Source organism: Primulina eburnea, chromosome 15 (assembly GCF_022965805.1).
Source record: "Primulina eburnea isolate SZY01 chromosome 15, ASM2296580v1, whole genome shotgun sequence".
NCBI classification, from domain to species: domain Eukaryota; kingdom Viridiplantae; phylum Streptophyta; class Magnoliopsida; order Lamiales; family Gesneriaceae; genus Primulina; species Primulina eburnea.
The window spans coordinates 36,345,882-36,357,841 of NC_133115.1; the positions used below are offsets into that span (position 1 = coordinate 36,345,882).

Consider the following 11,960-nt stretch of genomic DNA (forward strand, 5'->3'; position numbering starts at 1 on the left):
AACCCATGGCTAAATTTATTTACTATTCGTCTTGAGAATTGTCGACAAAAACTTGATTTTGGAAACAAAAAAGAACTACCTTCAAGTAGAGATTCCCACAGTCGAAAATGAAAACCAGAAACAGATGGGCATTTCAACAGAAATCACATACCACGCGTCACCAAACATCTACAAACTATCTTCTTACTACAATTTATTGCTGCCTGCCTTCAACCATGAAGCTTATTCACTCGATTTACAGCAGATTTATGCATCCACAGTCTCATCAGATGGCATCGAGGCTAGAGTGAATTCAGGCTGATCAGTTTTCACTTCACTGTTTGAACCATCCAACGCATTTGGCTGCCCAAGAACTTTCAATGCCAGGTGGGCAGCCTTTTGTCCAGATATCATCATTGCCCCGAACGTTGGACCCTGTAAAATACACACGAGTTCACATTCAAGATTATTCAATGATAATGGTAAATTAGAGCAGTTGTTGATTTAATTAATTCTGATTATTTAACCATTCTTGGGGCTCCATCAATCTCTGCAACTTCCATTCCTGTAACGATCATCCCTGGAACAATTTCCCTCGTAAGCCTAACAATGGCGTCTTCAGCTGTGTTCATATCCAGGGCCTTCATGCCGGGGACGTTGTCAATCATTCCAATGCTCTTCAATCTCTTCACCCCAGTGGCGCCGAAGGGACCGTCGTGGCCGCAAGAACTCACCACCACTTTCGACTCCATCACGTTCGGGTCCATGCACGACTGTGTGTCGTGGTTCATTGAAACCAAAGCCCAGTTTGTAACCACTCCAGCCACTCTCCCCCCCTTCACGATCAAATCCTCGGCCGCCACCGCGTTGAACAGCTTCACATTGGGCCGCGCCAGGAGTTTGCTCATGATGGTGGAGGTGAAAAGAGCGGCGTGCTTGATCACAACGTAGTCTTCCTGTTCGTCATACTCGATTTCAAGCTCGTCAAGGAACTTGTGTGCTGGCTTGCGGACGACCATGGCAGAGAACAACTGGCCGCCGAGCCAAGCGCCACCACCTGGGCTAACGGATTGTTCAATGATAGCTATGTTGATGCTGGGGTTCTTGCTGAGCTCGTAGGCGCAGGAGAGACCAGCAGACCCGGCGCCGACGACGACGACGTCGGTGTCAGCAAAGGTGATCATATCCGTCATGTAACGCCTGGTCATCTCGCGGGAGACGATGGATTCTTTAATGGGATTGAACTTAAAGTTTTCGAGGTCGTATGACAGGGTAGCGGACATGGAAATTGGTATGTTCCGCCGGGTCCATTTGATGGGCTTAGCGTCACGAGTGGGGATGACGCATCCATGGAAAGAGGTCTTGTTATCGAGAAACCCAGTCTTGGAAAGAGGAGAGGTGAAGGTAGTGGCCATGGCTGCCATTGAACAGAGGAGAGAAATGTATGCTGGAAAAGTGAAGGTGGGTTTGAAAATATCAAAGAAAAAAAGATCTGAAAGCGGGGGAGATAGTAAGATAGAATTTGAACGATTCAGAATTATTGTGAAGTTGGTTGTGTGCATTGATGGCACCTCGGGAATATAATTTTGGGCCAAAGACTGTGTGCTGAGTTCTATGCTACTTCTTGTTTTTTTGTAAAATAATTTTAACATATAGTTTATTTCATACATGGTTTCATTTATTTTATCTTTTTTTTGCATTGCAACATTAATTTCTTTCTTTTTTTTGTTGGGATTTTGCCATATGAGGAGGCTAAATTAAATAAAAATTGTAAAATTTTAAATGGACAAAAAATGATAGGTCATCCAAATTCTGAAAAAATATCTCCAACACAATATGTGGAGTTATTAATTTCATCATGGTGACCAAACCAATTAATTTCTCATAATAATGATTTTAAATATTGATTGAATTATTTAATCAAAGTTTATTTTTCATTTTTTTAGCATTTCAAATGTTGTTAGAAATTTTTTAATTAAAAATTTTTTGTTTCTAAATAAAAAAATTAGATGGGTTGTCACACTTAATCCAAAGCCCAAAACAGGTTAGGCTGGGTCGATCATTTCGAGTCCAACCAAAATGATGGGTCAACCCACTCAGCCTAACTGCAGATTTCAGCGGGTTGCAAGCTGGCTTACTTAGCCAGCCCGTTTTAATATCCCAGCCCGGTACCAACCAGCCCCTCGTGGATATACATCCTCGTGATATATTTATATATTATATATATATATATATATTCATGTTTCAACTTTCAACACAAATAACTATTTTTTTTAATGTAATAATTAAAAACATACTTTGAAGAATTATCTTTACTATATTACATTCAACCCTTAAAAAACGGTCTCGACCTTTTTAAGTGTTCAGACTAAATTAATATTTTCTAAAAACTACAATCACATGTACTTTATTTTATTTTTTAAAAAAAATTATGAACGATCAGATTGATCGGATCGTTTTAAATATTTTAACAAAATGAAAAAATAACTTAAAATGTAAAACAAAATCGTAAAAATTGACGGAAAAACGCTGAATTTTCAAATTATAAAATTAACAACGGAAATATTTTTAAAAATTCAAGTATTTGTCTAGAAATAAACATCATTGTAATTACATGTATTTTTCTTAATTATGTATTTATGTTCGTGTTTTTAAATTTAATAATGCTATTTTTTTTTTTTTAAAAAATTACGTTTAAGTTTTAAACTTATTCATGTGTAATTGTGTTTTTTCTCAATCGCGCTTATTGTAATTATATGTATTTTTGGAAGAAATGAAAAAATTTGGGGATGAAAATGGGAAAAACGGCAAATAAGATGGACACAAATGAGAGTATATTATACCAGGAAATATGGGTAATGTGTCTCTCTCATGACTAATTCAACGTTAAGTTTAACGGACAAACAACATGAGAGACGATTTTGGGAATAAATTAAAATGTCGAGGGATGAATTCGTCAATCGAGGAAAAAAAGAAGATGAAAATGGGGAAACTATAAACAAGAGGGACATAAATTAATATCATACCAATACATCTGCTCTTCTAAGTTGGCCTCGTTGAAAAACCAGCTATGCCTGTTATATGGGATTATTTTTAAGGCAGGATCAGATTCTCCCACGTTCTTTCATGCAAACATCTTGGTCCCATCCATTTTTATTTTTCTTTTGGGAATCCCCATTCAAACGTAGTTGGCATCTCTCCACATTTGTCGGTCATTTCCTTTTCTCCAATGCCCTTTTTAACAAATAATTCTGGTCTTGAATATGAATTTCAAATCTGATAAAAAAAAATGGATCTTGATTTAGACCCGGATCATAATTCTTACATATTTCTTAAGTACGAATATTTTGATTACTTGACTTTAAATATTCTGTTGATAGACAGACCCGAATCTCAGAATTCTAAATTCTGACGTGGTAAGAGAGGAATTCTCTCGACAAATGGAGAAAAGGGCTTATCTTTTTCTCTCTCTTATAGTCTTCACCGCCAATGTTCTTGCTATACTTGATCCATTTTCAGAGGACGCAGAGTCAAATGGTTCATTCGATGATAATTTCAGCAAGACTTGTCCTGAGACCAACTTCAAGACTTCTGAAGATGGGCAGATCTGGTATCTTTCCCTGGATAAACAAGCAGGTTGCTAGTGGCCGGTGTTTTAAGTATCAGAAGCATTTAATGAACACGATTTTGAATTTGCCCATTTCATTTTCTTACAGGTTGCGGGTTTATGACAAAGCAGAGATACAGATTCGGTTGGTTCAGCATGAAACTCAAACTTGTTGGTGGAGATTCAGCTGGAGTGGTCACTGCTTATTATGTAAGTTTTGAACTTATTTCAACCGTCGGAAATAATGTTCAGAAAAATCTATAGTTCATCTTAATTCCTATTTAACTGGATGCAGATGTGCACTGAAAATGCGGCAGGGCCGGAGAGGGATGAGCTAGACTTCGAGTTCTTGGGGAATAGAACAGGGCAACCTTACATTATACAGACAAACGTGTACAAAAATGGAACTGGTAACCGCGAGATGAGACATAGTTTGTGGTTCGACCCCGCCGAGGATTATCACGAGTACGCCTTTCTGTGGAACAATGAACAAATACTGTAAGTTTTCTAGTTTTTTGCTCATCTTATTATGTTCTTGCTTCTAATCAAATTACATGTAGAGCAGCGCTAGAAAATATACAACTAAAAATATTTGAAGTTCATCCTTAATCGCATGTTAAGTCTGTTCCCATGGGCAATAATATTTAGTTCGATATCTCTGTTCTTCAGTTACCTTTTCAACCTCTAATTTATCGGTCTTTATCATCCGATCTACCGACACTACTTAATGTTTCATTCTTGTTCGTTATGTTTGTTAAATCCATAAATACAAGAGTATTATTATTTATGCATGATTCTTTATGTTGACATTGTCTCTTCACTACTATACCAAATTATCAGGTCCATCTCGTGACTTAGTCACTGGTTCCTTCAATCCGTGTGAAAAAAACCTTGTTATATATTGGACTGATAAATGATACATCTTGTTTAATCCGAAACTAATCAACCGATACCTCCAAATAGATTTGTTGTGGATCAAGTTCCTATCAGAGTATACAAGAACACGAACTACACAAACAGCTTCTTCCCCAACCAGAAGCCGATGTACTTATTTTCGAGCATCTGGAACGCGGATGACTGGGCAACGAGAGGTGGTCTAGAGAAAACAGACTGGAAAAAAGCACCATTTGTGTCATCTTACACCAATTTCGTGGCGGATGGGTGTCAATGGGTGGATCCTTATCCCGCCTGTGTATCCACCACCACGGAACATTGGTGGGATCAGTACAATGCGTGGCACCTCTCGGAGAATCAGAACATGGATTACGCTTGGGTGCAGAGGAACCTCGTGATATACGATTATTGTAAGGATACGAAAAGGTTCGCCACATTGCCTGAGGAGTGTTGGCTGAATGAATCCATCAACTGAGTAGCTGATTTTGCTTGGAGGGGTTTGGGTTTTGTATTGATGGGATGCATTCTTTTTATTATTTGGTTAATGGTGGATTAAATTATCATTATTCATGATTTTATATACTATTTAATATTGGTAAAAAAAAACCTCTTTTTGCATAAACTTGACCGTATTACAAAAAAGCAAAAATTTGTGTTAGACGGTCACATTAGTCGTATTTTGTGAGACATAAATCTTATTTGGATATCCATGAAAAATTATTATATTTATGCTAAAAGTATTGCTTTTTATTATAAATATCGATAAGATTGATCCGTCTAACAGATAATGAATCGTCCTACTCTTGCAAAAAAAAAAAAAAATTCAATTTTATCTAAAATTTAACTCCAATATCTGTTCCATTTTTATCCAAATTTAAATGTCTACATGGCTCTTAAATTAAATTTTTTTTTTCTATAGTTAGATTATCAATTTAAAAATAGCTAGTATTTTCAAATTTAAACTATTATTTTAATTGATAAAAATCATCTCTAAAGTTTTTATAATCTACAAATTTTTTTATAAAAAAATATTTGCGTGCGTAAAGACACTAGTTTAAAGAGACTAATATTTTCCAAACTTTAATTATGATTAATTAAAAGTAGCTGACGCTAAGAATAAATAAATATAATTTAAACAAGATAAATGTATTCGGACCTGTTTCTATTATTTATTTTATTGAGCTAATTTGAATTTAGTTATTTTGACAATAAAAATAAATTATTTCTGGCATCCACGACCTTTTAAAAGCTGGCAGTAGAAATAATTTCGTCAGGTATGGAGTGCGAGCTGTAAAAATCCTCTCTCGATTGCAAAAGGTTCCGATCGCAAAATGGTGTGCGAGAAGTGTAAGCCTCTTCTCCTCTTTCCTGCCGAATCAATTAGCCATTTTTGCGCATAATTTTGGAATTGGTTTGTTAGGGTTTTGCCAGATTGGGGGGGATTCGTATGTGGACGATGATGACGAATTGTGTGTTTGTGCAGGTGAGAAGAAGTTGTCGAAGGTGATAGTGCCCGACAAGTGGAAGGAAGGGGCACACAATACCACAGAAGGTGGTGGCCGTAAGGTTAACGAGAACAAACTCCTTTCCAAGAAACACAGGTTCCCTTCACCCCACTACTCCATTTTTTGCTTTTATTGTTCTTTCAAGCAATGGCATGTGATTTGAAAGCTACAGACTTTATTTGGTGATTGAAATTACTTGCTGTCTTGTTGTTGATCTTTATACTAAACCCCATTGATCGTTTAGAATTCATTAGAACGTATAAAATCGTAGCCTTGATGTGTTGCCCTGGCTTTCCGCGCTTCCTATTCGTTCAATTGTGTTTTAAATTAGTTGTTTACATTTCGTTTATACCATGGTGGAATTGGCAATCTTTGAATTCCCTGCTCCTTGGTTTATTATGATTGCTTTTTAGATAGAGAACGACATACACAAGCTAATTTATTTAAAACAAAAAGAACAATAAAAAAAAGGGAGAACTAAGCCAAAACCTCTCAAGAGAACTAGTAAAAATATGACTTTCAAACATGTTATCCGTGCAACATCATGGCACTGATGATCACACCCGCCCTCTTAGGCCTTGTGCATCACATGCACACTAACTTTCGCTTGGTTTTTCCCTCGAACCACATTATACTAAAAGAGATTGGTTCTGATACCAATGATAACGTCTCAGTCATCGAATCTGGAGCATTACACAATCCTTTCTAGCTTTAGCGAAAGTGTTAGATCATAGAAAAATAAAGGCCATCGAAGTAGGTAATGGTTAGAAATCGGAAGGCATATGCTGTAATAAAACTTCTCTTTTATTATAAAATAGATTATCAGTCACTTTGTTTTGTCATTTTGAAATTAGTTGGGTTGGCAGGTGGACACCATATGGACAAACAAAGTGCATTATCTGTAAGCAGCAAGTACATCAGGATGGCAAATATTGTCACACATGCGCATACAGTAAAGGTAAACTTTTTCCATTTATACCTTTGAAAAAAGCATTGATGTGTGGTGATTCTATGTTTTTTTCCCCTTTCTGATCCAGGGGTATGCGCAATGTGTGGAAAGCAAGTAATCGACACCAAGTTCTACAAGCAAAGCAATGCATAATGTATCGAATGAGCAGAAATGTCTGTATTCATAGTATGAACTACCAAATGCATGTACTTGTGAATCATGTTTTTATCATTATGTAATAATCGTTTCCACATGAGCAAAAACTAAAATACCTTCTATAGAAGAAGGTGAAAATACTACGAACGGAACACAATGGATGAGGGGGATGGACAGGTCTGTGATGGCAGGGGAATCCTAGGGATGTCAATGGATCTGGGTTTTACCCAGACCCGCAATGGACTCGCCCCCTCTGGACGGGTTTGGATATACTAAATGGGTCCTGGGGTGGGTCTCGATCCAGTTTTTCAGACCCGTATGGGTATGGGACGGGTCATGGGTCATATAGTATCCGTGTCACACCCGTCTCATATATGTGGATATAAATATTCTAAGATATAGTTTTATTAATTTTATTTTTTAGTATCTAATTTCTAGGTCAACCATAGACATGTCTGATTCTGTTTATTATCCAAATAGGTAGACCAATTATAAATAAAGTCCTACTGTCTTTGCACCACTATAATTATACGCTAATGCTAGTGGTTCAAGTCTCAAGGTATCTCTCAAAGAAGATTAATGTTTTCATTTTTAAAAAATTTGGGTCTCATGGGTCTAATCCGTCCCATTTCGTATTCGGGGTGAGACGGGTCCAAAGATATTTAATCGGGGTGGGGTGGGTAATGGGTCGAAATTTTCTTCATAGAGCGGGTCTTGAGTTTAGTCATACCCAGCTCATTGACATTCCTAGAAAATCCATACTATTAGCGCACAATGTGTTTTTGTCCTATATTTAGTCTCTATTATATTAAATATAATATATTTTTTTATATAATATTATATTTTTTATCTTTCAAAATCATCGTGCATTTCGATTTGTTGATTGTCAGTGAATTGCTATTCTTATTTTTCCTATTATTATTTATCTTAATCAGAGTTTCGATATAAATATTTTAACATGTTCTAAAAAATAATAAAAATTTATCGATCTAATAAATGACTAATTTTTTGATTTTTTAAAAATTATTTATTTATTATTTATATTTTGATAGATAAAATAATATTTTGAATTTTAGATATTTTTTCTATTTTTTTAGTAGTAGTTTACACTCAATTAAAGTAAACAAATCAATTTAACTGGAAAAGTTTGTTATCAGTGTTTAAACATTATCTGAAATAATATAACAATATTTTTTGTATAATAATATTTAAAGTTTAAATATATTCATTATATAACATAAATGATTTTAATAATCATTCAAACTCCAATACTCACTAATTTTAATTTAATAATTATTTACATAAAATAAAACTATATCTCATAGATAAAATAATAATAATAATAAAATAATAATAAAAATTACAACAATGATTCTACAAAGGAAAAAACAAAGACCGAATCATCATCGATATTGTTATGTAGCATTCCAGGTAACTCGTATTCACTGAAACAATTTGAATCACTCAACTGCAGCACTGAAACTTGCGAGCATTTCCTAGTAAGGTTCTATGATTATTGGAGTTCAGTTGAGGTGCAGAAAAAGAAAAAAATATTAGGACCTCTCTATTCAAGTATAGAAGTATTGATTTGTCAAAAAATTTCCGAAATCTCCACACCAAACGAGCGTGGATGATACCATAAAGCTGCAAGCAAGCAGCCCTCTCTGCTACTGATATCATCGACTAACTGCTGCGCTTTGATTCTTTTCGCATATCCGCCACTGTAGGTGAAAGTAACTGGTTGTTATTTGCTATTATATGTTCCAAATTCCAACAGCAGCTTCTGTTTAAACTAATATACTGAAGAGCAGTTTTTACAGAAATTGAGATCGACCAGTAAAGTAATGGCTTTCAGATAGTTTGCCAACTACTCAGAAAATGCATCTATACCGACCTTCCTCCCCACAGTGTAAGGAAGTAAAATGAAACGAACGCCAAGAAGTCCCCAAACAGTGGGTTTTTCAACTCCGTTTATCTGCAATTCTAGTTTTCTTGACCATATCAATAGCCTGAAATGAGAGAATAAGAGATGATCACTGGCCAGTAAGAACGAAACGAAGAGGAAAGAGCCAATGTTTCATGTATAGAGGATTTCTCTTTAAATTTAACAAGGCAAGTTTACGAATATAAAATTACTAGGCACAAGATGAGGGATAGAACAGCAGCCCAATTTTCTGTCTCCCAAATTTCGTTTAGTGGAACAAAAATCATGAAGGACTATTGTTTTACACTCTAATTATATAGTTGTAGTCCAATTAGTGAAATCTTGCAAACCAATCTCAAAACCATACTTAAATCTTGCTCTGGCAATTCAGTTAATTCAAAAAATAAGCTATTGTTTGCAATAGCATATGCATGAGAGTACCACCTCCATAGTTCCAAAAATAAAATCCCACAAATCTGAAAGGAAACTGACATTTGAAAACTCATTATCACTAATAACTGAAAATAAGTGCATTCCCACCCGATTCTTTGCGAATGAATACGTACTCGTACTTTTTGTAAGGATTTATTCAATTAATAAATGCCAACTCAATAGAAGAAGAAACTTCATACATGAGTCTCCAACATGCAGCTTGTAAAGGGAGAAGAGAGGACAGATTTGAATAGCTTTGCATCTTACAGTTGGTGCAAGAAGTTATGTGTTTTTTTTTTTATTTCCTAAACTATGGGTGGGGAGGGCTCGAACTCGAACCACTTACAGGAGGAAAGAGGGCGAAACCACTTGGGTCAAAGCCCGGTCTCCAAGAATTTTATGTGTTGGATGTAAGGAACTAAAAGGATTTTGACAGTCATTATAGCCAAAAAAAAAAAGTTCTTAAATTTACAGCAGTGGTTTATTCTTTCTAGTAGATTTTTCATTATAAAATGATGAGCCGTAAAATTTCCAGTTACCTGATTATACCTTGTCCATTGGTTTAGATACTGAAATGCCAAAAGAAGACCCAAAAGGACAGCACGTGTGTCCTAGCTAGCACATAGAAATCAACATGGTCAACTAGGATGTGATGACGTGTCTTTTATACAACGAAGTGATTTAACACTTCACAACTAATTGTGTAAATTGCAACCAAAATATGTAAAAGGAACTTACTGTCTTATGACCATAGTAAGCATGGTAGTATCGAGCTGTATTGTAGAAAACTTAATAGTTGCGAGAAAGGGCCAGTATTGGTTAATATCAGAGCAAAGAACATGAGATTAAGATCATAAAACTAATGCTGAATGAACATCTAATTGTCCCTAAGTGCCCGATTAGCTTTTACAAGAGTAAAATCATAGAATAATGGTATCATAGAATGATGAAATTACGTGGAATGTAAATAATCTCTCTCAAAATATCTGCCGCTAATCAATTAGCGGTCTAGAATGATTGGAATTCCAAAATTCACACAATGACTGGACAACAAAACATGACATGATAATGACAGCACAACTAAAGATGAAGCATGAGGCAACATATTAGGAAAAGGGGGGAGAGAGAGAGTGGCATGAAACATCAGATTTTCCATGTGGTTAGCTGTCCAATGATCAGATACATTGAACTTGAAGTGAATTATTCATTTAAATACATGAATTGATAGTGACGAATGAAACAAGTCAAAACCAATTCAACGATGCCTAGGGATATTTGAATCTGCGAGGTACATGCTTCACTCTGTACATATGTTTGTATCTGGGGAGGAATGATTTCCCAACTTACAAGTTTAAAACCAAAGGTAAGTACATCTGCTACGAGCCGCTAACTCTATTACAAAAGATTTAATTTGTCAAAATCTAACTATATATTGAATATAAAATCTCATCGGTATAACGATAAAATCTCGTGATATGATGGCTGTAAATATCGTTGTAGCGATATATTAGTTATTCATTAAATTATTATCAACGAGTATGAAATTTTACCAGTTAACTAAACTGCTCATTATGATCAATAAATGTACATCCTCTTGAACAACATTTGTGTTTTAAATCAGACGTTTGATACATAACAGAGATATAGGGCACTTGGACGAAACAAATCACGCCGTATGCTTGTAATTCACATGAATCGAATCGATTGGAGAACAGGAGGAAAAATGCTGCGAATATAACCTCATAAGCATTAGCAATTTTCACGGGCAGCTTCCTCGAATCAGGATCGGAATTTTTATCCGGATGACTGAAGTAATATCACAAAAATAAATAAAATATTCTAAAATCGAATTATAACCAAGCAATAAACTGGGCATTACATAAGAACAAAACAAAAATTGACTTACTACTTAAGAGACAGCTTGTAGTAAGCTTTCTTGATCTCAGGAGAATTGGCATTTGAGTGACACTTGAAAATTACAAACAAAGATGAAGAAAAAAACAGTGAGCAAGGATAGAAATGGAGTTAAAAAGACAGAAGAGAACCGTATGTAGAGTCGCCATAGCAAGGTTCACCTACCCTAAGATATCATAACAGTCATCCTCGTCACAGTAGATGGTGATGGAAGGGTGAATGAGAAGGGACGCCGTTACTATCATTATCAGCACACAGCAGTGGATAGCTGCCGCCGCTGCGGGTGGCGCCATCGGCAGTGCTCCGGACGATTGGTGATGGAGGATCCAGAGGTTTTTTTTTTTTTTTTTTTGGGTAAGGGTGGTGGTGCAGGGTAACCGAAATTACAATTTTGACCTTCTTAAGTTTTATGCTGCCTACTTTCTTCTTTTATTTATTTATTTTGAGAACTCTCTTTATGCATTTTCATCTTTTCAAAAGAAAAAATATTTGCCAATTCCAAAAATCAAGGCAATATTTGGTTTTGTACCTTCACGAAATATTTTCAGATATAAATTAGAAAAAGCGACGGTATGTACTTAATTTCCTCAAACATATATC

At 35.6% G+C, this 11,960-nt stretch overlaps 3 protein-coding genes and 1 long non-coding RNA gene across 4 annotated transcripts; 2 read left to right on the forward strand and 2 right to left on the reverse strand.

The window, feature by feature from the left end:
- Positions 1-104: 104 nt before the first annotated feature.
- Positions 105-1,514, reverse strand: LOC140814328 (thiamine thiazole synthase 2, chloroplastic-like). Its single transcript, XM_073173278.1, has 2 exons — positions 507-1,514; positions 105-414 (listed from the first exon to the last, which is right to left on the reverse strand). Exons 1-2 carry the CDS (start codon positions 1,401-1,403, stop codon positions 247-249), a joined length of 1,065 nt encoding a protein of 354 aa, XP_073029379.1. The 5' UTR covers positions 1,404-1,514; the 3' UTR covers positions 105-246.
- Positions 1,515-3,148: 1,634 nt separating this feature from the next.
- LOC140813963 (probable xyloglucan endotransglucosylase/hydrolase protein 8) lies at positions 3,149-5,079 on the forward strand. Its single transcript, XM_073172797.1, has 4 exons — positions 3,149-3,615; positions 3,696-3,796; positions 3,882-4,084; positions 4,550-5,079. Exons 1-4 carry the CDS (start codon positions 3,420-3,422, stop codon positions 4,953-4,955), a joined length of 906 nt encoding a protein of 301 aa, XP_073028898.1. The 5' UTR covers positions 3,149-3,419; the 3' UTR covers positions 4,956-5,079.
- A 591-nt stretch (positions 5,080-5,670) lies between these two features.
- Positions 5,671-7,188, forward strand: LOC140814187 (uncharacterized). Its single transcript, XM_073173087.1, has 4 exons — positions 5,671-5,827; positions 5,964-6,081; positions 6,852-6,943; positions 7,023-7,188. The coding sequence occupies exons 1-4, from the start codon at positions 5,812-5,814 to the stop codon at positions 7,085-7,087; spliced, it is 291 nt and encodes a 96-aa protein (XP_073029188.1). The 5' UTR covers positions 5,671-5,811; the 3' UTR covers positions 7,088-7,188.
- Positions 7,189-8,492: 1,304 nt separating this feature from the next.
- Positions 8,493-11,714, reverse strand: LOC140814500 (uncharacterized). The gene is made up of 4 exons (XR_012114118.1): positions 11,526-11,714; positions 11,353-11,414; positions 9,986-11,252; positions 8,493-9,099 (listed from the first exon to the last, which is right to left on the reverse strand). It is a non-coding gene; the product is annotated as an uncharacterized lncRNA (long non-coding RNA).
- Between the last annotated feature and the right edge of the window lie 246 nt (positions 11,715-11,960).

What these genes read in the sequence shown, in the direction of transcription:
- LOC140813963 (XM_073172797.1), top strand. Translation starts at nt 3,420, where the DNA reads ATGGAGAAAAGGGCTTATCTTTTTCTCTCTCTTATAGTCTTCACCGCC. An exon ending in TTCCCTGGATAAACAAGCAG is followed by an intron (nt 3,616 to 3,695) that starts GTTGCTAGTGGC and finishes ATTTTCTTACAG; the next exon opens with GTTGCGGGTTTATGACAAAG. An exon ending in GAGTGGTCACTGCTTATTAT is followed by an intron (nt 3,797 to 3,881) that starts GTAAGTTTTGAA and finishes AACTGGATGCAG; the next exon opens with ATGTGCACTGAAAATGCGGC.
- LOC140814187 (XM_073173087.1), top strand. An exon ending in CTCCTTTCCAAGAAACACAG is followed by an intron (nt 6,082 to 6,851) that starts GTTCCCTTCACC and finishes TTGGGTTGGCAG; the next exon opens with GTGGACACCATATGGACAAA. An exon ending in CACATGCGCATACAGTAAAG is followed by an intron (nt 6,944 to 7,022) that starts GTAAACTTTTTC and finishes TTTCTGATCCAG; the next exon opens with GGGTATGCGCAATGTGTGGA.
- LOC140814328 (XM_073173278.1), bottom strand. Translation starts at nt 1,403, where the DNA reads ATGGCAGCCATGGCCACTACCTTCACCTCTCCTCTTTCCAAGACTGGG. An exon ending in TTGATGGAGCCCCAAGAATG is followed by an intron (nt 415 to 506) that starts GTTAAATAATCA and finishes TGTATTTTACAG; the next exon opens with GGTCCAACGTTCGGGGCAAT.